At 42.3% G+C, this 16,866-nt stretch overlaps 1 protein-coding gene across 2 annotated transcripts in view; it reads right to left on the bottom strand.

The window, feature by feature from the left end:
• Positions 1 to 13,313, bottom strand: part of PPP2R2B (protein phosphatase 2 regulatory subunit Bbeta) — a 478,426-nt gene extending 465,113 nt beyond the window's left edge. For both annotated transcript variants that reach the window (XM_018050189.1, XM_005683107.3), the window contains exon 1: positions 12,834 to 13,313. In XM_018050189.1, the coding sequence (XP_017905678.1) occupies positions 12,834 to 12,907 (74 nt within the window). In that variant the 5' untranslated portion in view covers positions 12,908 to 13,313. The remainder of the gene's footprint in view (positions 1 to 12,833) is intronic.

The following is a 16,866-nucleotide window of genomic DNA, read 5'->3' as shown; positions in this document are numbered from 1 at the left end:
AGGACATGGCTTCCTAACCTTTGCTCCTAAAAGAGTGACCTTTGGCCTGCAGTCCCCTGAGAGGGCCACCTTGCTGTTTATAAATAAAGATACACAGCTGAGCATATGTACCATTCTCTCCAGAGGCTTGGATGTAGCAGCTATTTCTTGTTGAACAAACAAGATATGACGACATTTTTAATGGTTTTATCCTAAGACGGCCATTCTCTTCTTTCTAAATATTGTGCTTTGCAAGTGCTCTATCTGGAAGAGTGAACACACTCTATTTTTCATTGCTCATAGTGTTTATTGCCTCTTCAAAACACAACCTGGTGTGTTCCTGCCACTGCTTATCTAGAATAACAATTTCCTTGTCTGAATGTCAAGACAATGGCCAGGTTTCTGTGTTTGTAAGACTGTTTTAATAATACACAAATGCACCTTGAGGAATTCGGGGAGTACAAAGAACTATCTATTAATACAAGTCTACTGCACCGCAACAATAAGGACTGCTTCTAGGAAAGCAACCACACATCCGAGCAGCCAACTTTTTAAAATATGTCCAGTCCCTCTTAGCCTCTCTACTCTGTTGTCACAGCAGTCAGAAGAGTCTTTCATGCTACAGATACGGTCAGGCTTCTTTCCCCAAGTTCATATACTTCCATAATTTCCAGTTGGTCTTTGGATCAAGACCAGTTCCATCAGCCACACCACAGAGACACATAGGGTCATAGCATTCATAGCCTCAATCTCCTCCAAACTCCTTCTTGGCCTCTGTGCACCAGCCTCACTGGCCTTCCTTTAGGACCTCATGTTCACCATGACCCTCTGGTGACAAGATCTTTGATGGAAGATTCTCTCTTATCCTGCCTCCTTAAGTTTTACTCATTCGCCAGATCTCAGCTCTGACACTTCTCCAAGGAAAGTATACTGATCGCCCTGTGCATTGCAAACCCCTCTGAGGCCCTGTCCTAACTCCATGTCCTCTCCATTGCAGCGTTTACCACAATTTATGTTCATTTGATTCATTTTTCTTCCAACAGGGTTTGAACCACATCTATTTTTACCACCAGGGAACCCACTGCCTAGCCAATATTTGACATTAAGAATGGAGATGTTCTTTGTATTTTTAAAATAAGTGAATAAATACATTAATAACTTCTCTTGCAAGGAGGTTCCCTGACTAATGAATTTGCTCCAAACATATTCAGGTAAGTGACATTCCCATGTATATGATTCAGATAGGGCTTTCATGCAGATCGTTGAATTAATTTGCCTCCTCTTTGCTTTTCTTACTGACTGGGCTGTTATAGACACTTGGAAAGGCAAAGCCCTTGGCCATCTCAGCCTCTCTCTCCTCCCAGCTCAGTCTGCCAGTGAAGAAACAATGACTCAGAAAACTAATGGGCCAGACTCTCTAATAACAATGATGATTTCACCACTGTTGATTTCTCTATTAGATTTCTAAAATTGAGTCAAAATGTAGGCACTGCCTTGGGGCACAACTACCAGAGACAAGTAATGAATTCAGAAACACAATTCAGAACAACACTGACCAATGTATATTACAGGCAAGTACCAGGAAAGGTGATGGAGGTTGAAAGAATCAAAGAAAGGAAAAAAAAAAAAAAAAAAAAAGGAAGCTTTTTTGATGGGAGTGGGATGAAATACAGGGAATTCAGGATCTGCGACCAGACTCACTGGTGAGACCTGGACAAACATTCCATCACAGCAAGAGCAGAGACAGTATATTAAGTGGCGACCAGGCACATGCCTTTCAATGTCTTTAGCCTTATAATAAATATGAAAAGGAGGCATCATTTACTTTCATTTCACAGTAGAAAAAACAGACACTCCGAGGATACATAACTTGAAGTCATGTTTGGAACTCTGGTTTATCAGATTCCAAAGCCAAAGTCTTTCCAACTAAATATTGGGTTGGCCAGAAAGTCTGTTTGAATTTTTCTGTTAGCTGTCATGGAAAAACCTGAACACAAACTTTTCGGTCAACCCAGTATTTCATCTCATCAGTCCTCCATCAGTATCTTCACCTGCAAAGTGTGGATACGACCAGGAAGGATTATCTCCAGGTGACAGTAATACATGCAGAGGACCTGCAGCCTTATTGGCTTCTACTTAAACATTATTTTCTGTCCTTCTTATTTCTTACCCACTGTTGAATTCCTTATGGATTTTTATTAGAAATTCCTAAAATAGGGTTACCACTCCCAGACAGATGATTTAATAGTCAAATATTCAAGACAAATACCTCACAAAGCACCCCTCAATTTCACACCAATCCCACCAAGTTTTACTGATGCTATATCATTGTTTGACGAGGCACAGCAGGATTAGCCATTTTCCTGAGACACCAATGTCAGAAGAGAACTTGATCCCAGTCCAGACTGCTGGGCTGGAATATTTTCCACCACCACATCATGTCAAAATGCACAGGGCAGGAGTTGATTTCCAGGCACTTCCCTAATAAGAATCACATTAATAAAAACAACAGCGAACTCTTTATTTGCACCTGGAACCACACTACTCACTTTGTATGAATGATCACATTTGCTGAACAAACGCACATTTGGTATGTGAATCATTTTTATCCCCCTTTTGATAGATACCAAAACTTGAGTGATTTTCTCTATATTAGGTAGATAGTTTAGCCAGTACTTGAATAAAACATCAGGAAGCAGATTCATAGCTACTGGGAAGCAGACAAATGCACAATAGAGGTTCACTGAATGTTTAAGAGGACAGCACTGACCTTGAATCCTTTCAGGACAGGCAACTCTCTGCCAGACATCTTGACCAAAAGCAGCCTCTGTCAGCAGCAGGATTTTAGTCTGTCATTTCAAAGGGATCCACAACTGATCAGTCGCCTTCTCCCAGAGCTCTTCCCTGGAGCTCTGAAGATATTCGTCAGTCATGGCTGCTGCTTATCACAGACTCAGCTTCCAGCCTCTGATTACTCCTAAAATGCACCTGAGGGATCTTAAAAACCAGGATTCCTGGGGCCAATTTCCATGGAGAATGGGGTGGAGACAGCCCTGTGCCCTTCCACAGCTGATTCTCATACACAGCCAGGGTGAAGACATACTGTTAGAGCTGAGTGCCCATGCCTCTCTCTCTCCTGGTAGACCACAGTTTCTTAAAAAGGGAATGAATCTTTTCTATTTTTTCAGTTTCCATGTGCTGAGAACAATGCCTGAATATTGTAGGCAGTAGCAGGGGGCAGCTAAGAGCCTGGATGCTGGAGTCAGGCAGTTTGGATGTGAACCCTCATCTACCACATATTAGCTGTGTAGTTTTGAGTAAGTACTGCTATACAATTCAATGCCTCGTTCCCTTATCTGTAAAGTGATAACATTCATCAATACTTGTGATGTTTTTGTGAGATTTATGGGAGGAAGTAACTATAAAGTATTTAATGCAAAGTCTGGCACATAACAAACCCACAATCAATGCTAGCTATGCAGATAGGCAAAAAATTCAATCAACATGCAACCTTAATGCCTCTATGTAACAGCTGTGGTAAATGCAGTGGGGATACAAAAAAATAATAAGTCCAAGTCCCTGAATGTTCACAGGCCTTATGCTAGGGGTTTTATCAATAATTTTTTTCACCTTCATGATAATACTTTGACATATTATTAGAAAAAGAAATATACCAGGTAAGTAACTGAAGGTCACCAGCAAGTAATTATCAGTCTGAGATTGGAACTCAGATTCATCTGGCTTCAGATCTCACTCTTTCTACTTTATCACTAAAATTTCATATAAATGTTGATTCATATTCATTCAATCAATAAGCGTCTTTGCCATGCTTGCTATGTGCTAGAAACTGTTCTAAGTACTGGACACACAGAAACGAACCAGAGAATGTCTCTGCTTTCATGTAGTTTATATTCTAGAACACAAAAAGACTGGTGACAAGTAAGTAAATGGATATATAACGTGTCAAGGTAAGTGCTACGGAGGAAAAATACAGCAGGGTACAAGTAACTGAGGGGGTATATATTTGTGTATATGTGTGTGTGTGAGATTTTTTTTTCCATTTGGCTATAATGTAATCTTATTTTTCTTTTTTTTAATTGAAGTACAGTTGATGCACAAAAGTTACAGGTATACAATATAGTGATTCACAACTTTTAAAGATTATACTCCATTTATAGCTATTATAAAATATTGGGCTTCCCTAGTGGTTCAGACGGTAAAGACTCTGCCTGCAATGTGGGAGACCTGGGTTTGATCCCTGGGTTGGGAAGATCTCCTGAAGGATGGTATGGCAACCCACTCACATATTCTTGCCTGGAAAATTCCTGTGGACAGAGGAGCATGGTGGGCTATGTCCATGGGGTTGCAAAGAGTTGACACAACTGAGCAACTGTGTATTGTACAATATATCCTTGTAGCTTATTTTATACATAATAGCTTGTACCTCTTAATCTTATACTCCTATCTTGCCCCTGCCCTCTTTCCTCTCCCCACTTAATCACTAGTTTGTTCTCTATACCTGTGAGTCTGTTTCTTTTATATTTTCACTACTTGGTTGTATTTTTTAGGGGGGGGGATTCTACATATGTCCTGATATTATACAATATTTATCTTTCTCTGTCTGACTTATTTCACTTAGCATAACACCCTCCAAGTTCATTCATGTTGTTGCAAATAACAAGATTTCACTCCTTTTTATGGCTGAGTACTATTCAATTGTGTATATATGTACCACATCTTTATCCACTGATCTGTTGATAGATGCTTAGATTTCTTCCGTATCTTGGCAATTGTAAATAATGCTGCTATTAACATTGGAGTGAGACTCAGTCGTGTCCAACTCTTTGGGACTCCACGGACGGGAGCCAATCAGGCTCCTCTGTCTATGGAATTCTTTAGGCAAGAAGAGTGGAACGGGTTGCCATGTCCTTCCCCCAGGGATCTTCCCAACCCAAGGACTGAAACCAGATCTCTCACATTGCAGGCAGATTCTTTACCTTTTGAGCTACCCAGGAAGTCCCTATTTTAGACAGGAAGGCCAAGAAATGCTTCTGATAAAGAAACATTTGAGTGATGGACATGATAAGATGTGTTCGGATTCTGGGTAAGGAGTTTAAGCCCGAGGATTTATTGTAGAATTAGAAGGATATGAGACAGAAGGAAATAAAAGACAATTTCAAAGTGCTTGACTTGAGTAACTAGGAGAACGAAACTCTCACTTAGTGAGCTGGAGAAAAATGCTGGACAAGGAGGTTTTTCTTGAGAGGAAATCAGGAGTTCTGTTTTGAGATCTCTGTTGTGCATCCAAGTGGAAATACTAGGTAGGCAGGTAGATATACAAGTCTGTATTGTAGGGAGAAGCTAGAGCTAGAAATATAAGCTGAATAGAAGGGATTTCAAACCATGAGATCACCTAGGAGCAAGTATAGATTAAGAAGATGACTTGAGCCTGGGGCCCCAATATTTATAGGTCGGGAAGATGATGAGGAACCAGCTGGGGAGGCAGAGAAGGACTTGCCAGTGAGGGAGAGGGAAACAGAAAGTGTGGCCTTGAGGCCAAGACAAGAAACTCTCTCAAGAAGGAAGCAGCAATTGCGTGGGCCAAAACTAGAGAGGGCTGCAGCAGAGGATGACAGGATTCATGAATGAGAGGGTTACCGGTGACTCTCACGAGAGCTGTTTTGGTGGAGGGATGGAAAGAGCAAACTGGAGGAAAAGACACGGTGACAGTGTGGAGGACCCTTTCAAGGCTCTTTTTTTTTTTTTTCTGGAAAGGGGAGTGGAGAGTGAGGCAGCAGCTGAGGGGGATACAGGGTCAGGAGATGATTACTTTAAGTGAGCTGATTTACAGCTTGTCTGTGAGTCCACATACAGCCCCATAGGATCCTGTAGAGAGGAAAGACAGCAGAGGGAGAGGGGCTGAGTGCAGGTGTGAGGGGCTTGAGTTGGGGTCAGGGGTAGGGTTCAGCTCACAAGGGAGGACTAGTCGTAGATGAAAGCAGGGGCTGTTCATCTACTGCACGTAAAAATGGAAAACAGACTGGAAATGCAAAGCAGAGTCAAACAATGTAAGGTTTTGTCTCACTTAATCCTTATAATAACCTCTTCGTGTGGTGGAATATTATTTCTGTGTTACAGAGAATCACAATGTGACTTGGGAAAGATTTTCAATGTAGTTGCGTATTTGTAACAGTGAGAAAATGAGTAGTCAGGGAACGCTGCAGGTGGAAGTGCGTTTGATTTGGACCCAAAGAGTGGGTTGGTTCTAAATACGTGAAAGGGGCCGAGACAAGAATTCCAAATGCATATAAGAATTCTATAAATATGTAAAAAGGCACAAAATAGAGCAAAATCCTTTCTTGGCAGGTACTTTGGAACTGAACTGCGTGAATAGTTGTGTGACCTTGGACAAGATACCTGACTTCTCTGTGCTCTGGTTTCCCCATGTTTAACTCACAGGGATAGTAACTGTACCTACTTCATAGGATTGTTGTGAGGAATACAAACAGGTAACTGTACCTATATCCATATACACACAGAGTGGAACTGTGCCTAGAAAGTAGAGAGCACTGCTTGGTTTACTTCTAAAAGTAAAGACTTTGGAAAAAAAAATGTGTATTTTTCCTCTGTGTGTGTGTGTACTTCCAGCAGTCCTGCTTTTGGGTATCATTGGAAGATATTCTGCTGCAAGAACTTTACAGAACAAGGAGCTCAGCTCGGTGCTCTGTGATGACCTAGAGTGGGGGGATGGGGGGATGGGGGGATGGGGGGATGGGTGGGAGGTCCAAGAGTGAGGGGATATATGTATGCATACAGCTGATTCACTTCATTGTACAGCAGAAACTAACATAACATCGTAAAGCAATTATACTCCAATTTTTAAAAAGTCAAAGAGAGAAAAGAACCTTCCTCGTCTTGAAGGAGCATGATTGAAAGAAGACAGATAAGTTTGTTCACTCACTCTGTCATTCAGTCCTTCATTCTAGAAGGATTTCTTGAGCATCTACTCAGTCCAGCTCTGTACTGACCAGGTTGCAGAGACCGAGGACAACTAGGGCAGGGTTCCTGTGCCCAAGCTGCTCCTGGCCACCAGGAGATAGCAGCAGACTTAAACTGTTTCATATAGCCTGAAGGCTATTCTCATGCAGATCTTCAGGAGGAAATATGCACTGTAAGGGGCAAGAGCGCTGAGTTTTTGTTTTGTCTTATTCAACAGTAATTTATTAACTACCAGCCTTCAAGGATCAAACAGCCTAGAGAAAGAGACCAAAGAGTCACCAGACCCACACAATCCCATGTGATATATGGCTACTAGGGTTTTATTACTATTATTTAAACTTTTTATTTTGTATCAAAGTATAACCAATTAGCTTGCCTGGTGGCTCAGACTGTAAAGAATTTGCCTGCCAATGCAGGAGAACTGGGTTCTATCCTTGGGTCAGGAAGATCCTCTGGAGAAGGGAATGGCAACCCACTCCAGTATTCTTGCCTGGAGAGTTTCATGGAATGAGGAGCCTGCTGGGCTACAGTTTGTGGGCTCACAAAGAATCGGACACAACTGAGCAACTAATAATTTCATAACTGATTAACAATGTTGTGACAGTTTCAGGTACTCAGCAGGGTGACTCAATCATGGATATACCTATATCCATTCCCCCGCTCCCCACAAACTCCCCTCCCATTCAGGCTGCCACATAACATTGAGCAGAGTTCCCTGAAGAGCACCAAGTTTTGATTCAGATTGTTTGGACCTGAGTCTTGGCTCTGCCACTTTCCTAACTAAGGCTCTGGGCAAGGTGGTGAGCATCAGTGTCCTCATCTGTAAAATGGAGATGATGGCGTCTGAAACAAGAGGTTACATGAGGGGCCAATGTGATCATACAGCCATGGCCCCCAGCACACAGCCAAAGACCCACAGGCTTTGTGGTGCTATGGCTGCTTCTCTCTCATTTCCTCTTCTGTTATTATTGTGGTTTATGTGACTCATGAAAACACTTCTGTCTTCGGACTTGTTGAGGAAGTCTTCCTAGAAAGATGTGACTCAGACTGAGTTTTAAAGGATGGATGGGGTTTGCAGCATGAAATGATGACCAGGCAACTCAGGGAAAGGATACCGTCTCTGGCTCAGCACATCACCCTTTGGATAAAGAAAGCACCTGCACCAATTTGTAAGATAATCCAAATAAAAGCTCTTCATGTCAGGTACCAAATCAGGCCCATCGGAGAATATTAGGCAAGTTTCCTCATACCTTCCTGGTTCCCTCATTCTGTGGATCTCCTAGGCCCCTCTGTCCTGTCTGGAATGATTTCCTTTTGATTGCAATTGGAATTTTGCTTCTCTGCTCCTGAAGCCATTTTGCTGTATGAATCCTTCCCTATCAGGAGGAGGGAGTTATGTGCTCACTTGATGGATTCACAGAGAAGAGAACACCATCCAGTTGTCTTCTCAAAACCCTACCTGTACTCTTGCATCAGCACTATTTAGCTGTCCTTTTTTTCTGGATGTGTCTTCTTATTTCAAGTTACAGTATTACTAGAATATGGTAATAAAAGCAGATCCCTCAAATATGGCCACCAAAAACTCCCCAATCCACCATGCTTAAAACAACTAGCATTCACATAAAAGGTAATTCTTTGCAGAATATTGTACACATGTTTTTAAGATTTACCTATACAACAATATTGGTATTTGTAATTTTCAATAAAAATTGAGCACCTATTGTGTACTTGGTATTGTTCTAGTGATGAGGTTAAAACAGAGAGCAGAATTACATAAGAGTCTTGCTCCTGAAGCTTTCAATCCAGTAAGGAAACAGATACTAACAAATCAGTGTATCAGTCTATTCATAATGGCAAGCTAGGATAGGTGCTCTGAAGGAAAGAAACCCAGTTCTTTAAGAGCTATGATCAGAGGTTTCTCTGGTGGTTCAGTGGCTAAGACTCCACACCCCCAATGCAGGGGGCCTGGGTACAATCCCCGGTCAGGGAACTAGATCCCACATGCTGCAACTAACAGTTTGTATTCCACAACAAAGATCCCACATGCTTCAGTGATGATCGAAGATCCCACATGTTGCCACTAACACCCAGCAGAGCCAAATAAGTAAATACATTTCTTTTAAAAAGAGCTAAGATCAGCTGAGGGTCAAGGATGGCTTCTCAGCTTCAGTTGAGAATCGATGGCTTGAATTAAAGAATGGGGCAGAGGGGAGAGAGAACCATCCCCCAAATCTGTGATCAGAGGGAGAATATGGAGACAGACAGCTTATGGCTGGAGAGCCAACAAGAAGGCATGTTTGGGGTCACTCAGGAAAGTCAGGCAGGGGTCAGAATATGCAGGACCTCACAGGCCTGGGGAGGTCATCGACAGGTTAAGTGCAAGTGTGTCTGTGTTTGAGGTGGTGGGGTGAAATCATGTTTCAAACAAGAATTTTGACTGCAATATATGAACCAACTCTCTATACGATGGATGAAGAAACAGGCTTGAGGGATGAGAATGAGAAAGTGAAGGAAAAAGGAACTATTTATTGACCACATATTATAGATTTACCCTATGTGCAATGTGTTGCTGTATATAATGTGTTAGGTAACGCCTTGGATGCACTATATAGAAGTACAGGCTGGTTACCATTATCATCACACTGCGTATGGCATTCTGAATGTATTTCTTTGCATGTTTTACAAACGAGGGAACTTAGGATAAAAGAAATCGCTTTCTGGGGGCTCAGTGGTAAAGAATCTGCCTGCCAATGCAGGATGCAGGCCTGATTCCTGGGTTGGGAAGATCCCCTGGAGAAGGACATGGCAACCCACTCCAGTATTGTTGCCTGGGAAATCCCATGGACAGAGAAGCCTGGCAGGCTGCAGTTCCATGGGGTTGCAAAAGAGCCAGACATGTCTTAGCAACTAAACAACAGGCTAAGAGAGGTAAAGGAACTACCCAACATCACCCAGTTGGCAAGTAGTAGAGCTAGGATTCAGTGCCCAGGATCTTCCCATGTTGAGAGAACAAAGTCAAGGCAAAGCTGGGAGGATAATACTAGTCATCTCAGTAGGATGGTTCCATCCCTGAAGCAGCCCAGGAATTGTTAACGCTCTTAAAGTTGTTCTAGAATTACTCTTAAGGGGATTGTCTAGACTGTGTGGATTTATTTGACTTTCACAGGGATAGACACAAGTTAATCATTACTGTCTTTTTCAATTAAATAAATGTTCCCAGTCATAACTTTTCCAGAATAGACTATAGAGTAACATGATTGCTAACAATGTAGAAACATAAACTCAGATTCCTTCTGACATCTTTTTCTCCTCAAACTCTAAATAAGTGTAACAAGTTTCTAGTGACACTGTGATGCGTCGAGGGAAACCACTTCATTGCTTAAGAGAGTATGATAACAGAGACTTGAATATCTAAGAAAGCACGTGGGGTATAGGACTAAAAAATGGAGGGCATGTATCATGTAGTAAGTTTTATGAAGAACTTTAATTATCACACTTAATTTTTAACATCCTGGTAGGCAATGGCACCCAACTCCAGCACGCTTACCTGGAAAATCCCATGGATGGAGGAGCCTGGTGGGCCGCAGTCCATGGGGTCGCTAAGAGTCAGACACAACTGAGCGACTTCACTTTCACTTTTCACTTTCATGCATTGGAGAAGGAAATGGCAACCCACTCCAGTGTTCTTGCCTGGAGAATCCCAGGGACGGGGGAGCCTGGTGGGCTGCCGTCTCTGGGGTTGCACAGAGTCGCACACTACTGAAGCAACTTAGCAGCAGCAGCAGTTGTTGTTTAGTGGCTAAGTTGTGTCCAGCTCTTTTGCAACCCTGGGGACTACAGCCTGCCAGGCTCTTCTGTCCATGGGATTGCTAAAATAAGAATACTGGAGTGGGTTGCCATTTTTTTCTCCAGAGGATCTTCCCAATCCAGGGATTGAACCCATGTCTCCTGAATTGGCAGGCAGATTCTTTACCACTGATCTACCTAGCAAGCCCAATATCTTGGAAGTAGGTCTCTATTTCCATTTTAGAGATGAAACTGGGCATAAAGCAATTAAGGGACTTGGCCTTGGCCTCTTGGCCCCTTGGCCCCTTTTCTACTCTGCCCCAGCGCCTTATCCATGATCTTAATGTTTGGCAGATGCTATCCCCCTTGACCATCGTCTTTAATAGGTTTACAAGAAATTTATAGTCTTTCTACCCCTGCCACACACACACTTAAATCTGATGATAGGTGGTGATTCAGAGATCGTTTGCTTTGACATGAATAAAATGAGGTTTCCATTTTGATGGAATTAATCAGTTAAATTTGATGTAAAAAACACTTCAAGAAAGTTCTCATGGTGGTGGTCTGTCTGCCCAAGGAACGGTCTTTAGTCTGATTCATATACAAAACAGCAACTGAACAGACAGAGTGTTTGAGTTCTCAAAGTTTAAGCTGGGAGGAGAGGCAGGGCACCAATCAGAAATCACTGAGGCAGCTTCCTATACGAGTTTAAGTCTTCTGTAATTGGAAAGTTCCCCTCAAGGAGATTTCTATCCATGCTACTCTTTGTCTATCCCCAGGATATATAGGGACTTGCTAAGTCTCTATGAGGGAAGAAAGACTTCTCAGTGGGCCATCTCCTTTAGCCACCAGTAACATTTTAAAGTATCCAAATTAAAAACAAAAATCTATGAATTATCAATGCCTATGGAAAATACCACCCTCAATTTCAGTTCCAAACTTCTACTCCCATTTCCTGAGAATACTGATTAAAAAGCATCTTTATGGTACAATATACACTTCTCTTATTTTAAATACACAGCCCCTAGTCCAAGGCTCTTCCTGTGAGGATAAGAAATGAGCATGGGTTTTCAGAACAGGCTGCTCACCAGCTCACTTCCAGAAGAGTGTGTCTAGACCTGAGGCAGAGTTGTTGTTCCTCACCAACCTTAACCCTCTATCAAGGACTGCTTGTAGGACAACCCCTATAGCTGAAAAACAGCCAGTCACTGACTTTTCTTGAAATTGCTCTTTTCCTAGGACGTATCGGATCAAAAGAAACAGGCAAATCACACAGAGAAGATGCAAGACCAGCTACTGACTCCAGAAATGTTGAAAGCTGCAGTGCTTAGTTGATGGGGAATTGCCAGTATGTTTACAAGGCGTTGCACACGTGCACGTAGAAAGTCCCCCTCACGTAGGCATAGCACGCTAGGTTAGAGGGTGCAGAGAAGGTCCCCCAAAGGACCAGGAACTGTTTGTACAAGACTCGGCTCAGCCTTGCCTTAAGGCATCGACTTAGGACCCCACAGACCACATTGCCAGCAAGCACTGAAACTCAGCTGCGATCTTCCTGCCCTGCACCCCAAGTACAGACTCTGAGCAAATCAAACCAACAACCAACCGAGGCTCTATCATCATACAGTAATAAGCCCATTCTATTTTGCTAATTGCTTTCTTGGGCATACACCAAGTTATTAAAAGGACAGTGACAAAACAAGAGAGCTTGGATAAATGTATGTGGCGGCACCTACAGCAATTTGTTTTCCCCTTAACGTTAGTTCCAGTTACTTGTTTGCATGTGAAAGAGAACAAGGAGAATTGGCAAAACATTTCTAAATTATTTTCTATTCAGCTGCATCAGTGCTGAGACCACCTTTGCAATTGTTATCCTGCTCTTCAGAAAAGACTTTCCTCGTAGAAAACAGACTGATTTTAGAAGCAGATCTGAGTCTGTGAGATAGACGCTTTTGCCAGGCACGAGAGTCTTCTAGGAGCTGCAGAAGGCAGTCTCGGTAGAGCCTGTGGGAAGTCAGACACCAGCCCACTTTTTCCCACCCACCCAGACACTCTCCCTCTCTGGTCTGTACCTTCCGTGTGGCAGCTGGAAGAGAGGATGGTGTTCGGAGGTCTGAAGATGTAAGGCAGGTAACGAGAGAAGCATTTCATCTTCCAAAAAAGAAGGCAAAAGAAAAAATCTAAATAAAAAAACAGTGTCCTGAATCCATCAGGATTCTCTCGGCCTTTAAAGCTGGCTACATCACCCACATGTTTACGGAGGCTCTCTCCCCGTGTTGCAGAGCTGGGGAGCCTGAGGAATAACTGAAGCTGGATCCCATGTTGCCATCAGCGCCAGGGAGCACTGCCTTACATTTCTGCATGCAGCTCAAACTCAGAAGCCCCTAAGCAAGCCGCGATATAGCCTCTTCATTGGCTGCAGCTCCTCCGAGCAGGATTTGCTGAGTAAGTCAGTCTTGCCTGTAAACACACGCTGAAATGCCCTGCCTGAAACCTCTCTCTTTTCCTGTGTGGTCAGTTTCTCTTTTAGCAAGAGAAATCCAGCAGGATATGGGAGGCGTGAGGATAAGTGACCATCTCTTATTTAGCTGAAAGATCAGATGAAACAAAGACAGCATAGTGTTCTGCCCTGGAGAGAGATGATTGTTAAAAGGAGCCAGCCATAAAGCCATGGGTCTCAGGAATATTAAAGTACAGCAATGAAATGGGTCTCTGTCCTTGCTTAATCTAGATTGAGTTCTAGTTTTTTAATACGAAACCCAGACAATAGGACCATTTATCATTTAGGTGAAGCCAAACGCTGGGTTGAGTAGTCGGTGACAGAGGGCTAACACAGACAGATTCTGGGCTCCACTATGGCTGTTTTTTCCTGCCAGCACTCACGCCGAGGCAATAACTTGGTTCTGAGTTATTTGCTGTACAAATTTAAAGCCACAACACAAGAATAGAGGCTAAACCCAAGGGAAATGGCCTTTCACCAACCTGTGTGCCCTGATGGCATACGAAAATCTGGAACAAGGAAGTTGATGCAAGGATTACACAACTTTACCAAAACTCTCACTGAGATTGCAGAGACAGAGAGAGAGAATATTAAAGGAAAGGACCAATTGCCAAATACAAACGATTTAGATTTGGGAGTTGGTTTGGTTACGACCCAGGAAATGGTAATAATTTTGGAAATCTTACTGCTGGAAGGTAAGCGCAAGACATCATCAGTTTGGGATTTATAAGTTCCATCAAATACACTATTGAGTATGATAAAGAGAAACAGGTGAATATTTTCTGTGCTGAATTCAGAGGCATAGGAAATGATTTAAATGGCCCATAAAGGAAAACCAGTATTCCCCTGAGTGAAAATTTTAAAAATAAGATTTAATGTAAAGTTTGCCTTGAAATCTGATAGGATAATTTTTGAGCCTTTATGGGCTCTCCTCTCTATGAAAAAATCCTTAATTTAGCATTGGAGAAATGTGCTGGTCTGCCCACAAGAGCAAAGACTTAGAGCTGTAAGTAATTATAGAGTCAGCGCAGGCCAGGATGTAAGTTCACTCTTCCACCGACATGCTCTCTCCCTGATTTCTGGACCACTGCAACATGATGACAAACTACTGCTGGGGACGGAACATTAACCCTTTGATAATCATGTTATTGATCACTTCCTTAGACCTTGAGACCTGGCAAGGTTGGGCCATCCCAAATAAGGTGCTGTTTAGACAATGCCTAAATGGTCTGGATTAGTTGTGTGGATAATCTCAAATTCACAACAGATGAGCAAATCCGGAGGCATCTTCCTGTGAGATACAGAAATCTAATCCCTGATCAGTAATAAGTCAAATGGAAGGAGGCTTTGGGACCAACCTGACCTGAGTTTGAATCCCAGTGCATTCACTTATTGGCTGGGAAGATATAAACACAGCTTTAACACTTGTTAGCCTCAGTTTCCAGATCTATAAAATGGGAACCACAAGGTTTTCCTCCCACTTTCTTGAGTGAAAGGAGATAATAAGCATGTGATGCACCCTGTTCATTATAGACACTTGCCAAACTGTTGCTGCCAAGGCTGTTCTTACTGTTCTCACTGTTCTCGCCAGCTTTCTCTGAGCTCCTACGGCCACAGACACCATCAGAGTAATGAAAGAGTGGGTGTGGTTAAGAGAGTGGTGCTGCCATTACACCACTTGGGTTTAAGCCAATCTTTTATATTGACTTACTGTGTGATCTTGGGCAACATACTTAACATCTCTAAGACTCTTGAGAGTCTCTTAGACAGCAAGGAGATCCAACCAGTCAACCTTGATGGAAATTAACCCTGAATAGTCATTGGAAGGACTGATGCTGAAGCTGAAGCTCCAGTACTTTGGCCACCTGATGTGAAGAGCTGACTCATTGGAATGGACCCTGATGCTGGGAAAGATTAAGGGCAGGAGGAGAAGCGGGTGACAGAGGATGAGATGGTTGGGTAGCATCATTGACTCAATGGACATGAGTCTGAGCAAACTGTGGGAGATAGTGAGGGACAGGGAAGCCTGGTGTGATGTAGTCCGTGGAGTCACAAGGAGTCAGACATAACTGAGCAACTAAACAACAAGAGCAAGTCTTATTACAGAGCTAATAAGGATAGTAATAGAATAATAATAGAATGTTACAGGATAGCATGAGGGCTAAATAGGATGGCTTATAGAAGGGTTACACACAGTGCCTAGAATTTTGTAAGTGCTTCATAAGTTTAATTGCTATTGTCTATAACAGTAATATCAGCCCTTAGTCACAGTATCTTATGGCATTTACTTACCTATCTTATCTAAACAATGAAACTGTAAACTTCTCAGGGGAGATATCAATGTCTAATTCATCTTTGTACTCCTAGTGCCTCACCCATTGCCTGAATGAAGTAGGTACTCAATCAGCATTAGTTGAATGAATAAGCTAATGACTGAGTGAATGAATCCACATATAAGGGAGAAAGCTTCTGAAAGATATTTTATAATTTTATAATTTTTGTGGAGTGCCCTCCACAAATGAAGTCAATTTGAGTCCATCATAAAGCTGGAATATATTATTTAAGCAAAGAGATTATGGAATGCATGAAGAGACATGCTTCAACTTTGCATATCTCAGTCTTAGATATACACAGTAGGCATTTAGTAAATACCTTCGGAGTCACTGGTGGACCTTCCTGGGTGAAAAAATACTGATGGTGCTGCCCATAATTATCCTTAAAGAACTAAATAAAGAAATGAACATTAACGGTACACAAGGCGCTCGCAACCAGTCAGAACCTCATAACCTCAGTTATAAAATAAATGTCTTCTCCAGTCCCAGTTCAAAACGACTGATTTAGTGCCAGGCCTATGGACCCTACCTACCCATCTGCAGAATGGGCAAGGAACAGGAAAACCAGATTTGAAATATCCTCGGATAGGTGATTCCCAGGTGGGTGGTTTGCACTGCACTATTCGAACTCCTTAATGTGCTTTTGTGTCTTTCTCTCTTTGATTCTCTGAACAACTCCATTTTATGGAAGTAAAAACAGGATGAGAGGATATAATAGTTTATCCAGAGACAAACAGACCCTGATCCCATGCCCCGCCAAACCAGGAGATCCAGTGTTTCTGCATCACAATCACTGGATGATCTTGTGAAGATCGCAGTAGCTCTCAAGCCTATTGATTCAGACTCTCTGGGGATAGACAAGGAATCTGAGTATTTAGCAGTCCATGTGATTCTTAAAATTTGAGAACCTCTGGAGTAAGGTATTTCATTTCATGCTTTGACTTGAAGGGTCAGGGTAACAGTGCAAGTTTTTCAAACATCGTTCTCATAAATTGTTTGTCATATCACTTTTGCCCAACAATTAGTTCTACTTGACTTTATATCAGCCATCAGACTGAGTGATGGGGATACAGGATATAAGATATCGTCCTTGCTCTAATGGAGTATGTTTTCCAGAAAAAAGAACTCATAAACTATCATATACAGCACGATAGAGGTGACAGCAAGTAGAGGTTCTGAAAAGTTTCTTTGGGATTATGGAGCCCCAAAGGTCAACATTAAAGATCCATGCTTTTCTTCAAGGTCATTCAGGATCACCCAGGCCACCCAAGT

Source organism: Capra hircus, chromosome 7 (assembly GCF_001704415.2).
Source record: "Capra hircus breed San Clemente chromosome 7, ASM170441v1, whole genome shotgun sequence".
NCBI classification, from domain to species: Eukaryota; Metazoa; Chordata; class Mammalia; order Artiodactyla; family Bovidae; genus Capra; species Capra hircus.
This window is presented reverse-complemented; position numbering and strand designations above follow the sequence as displayed.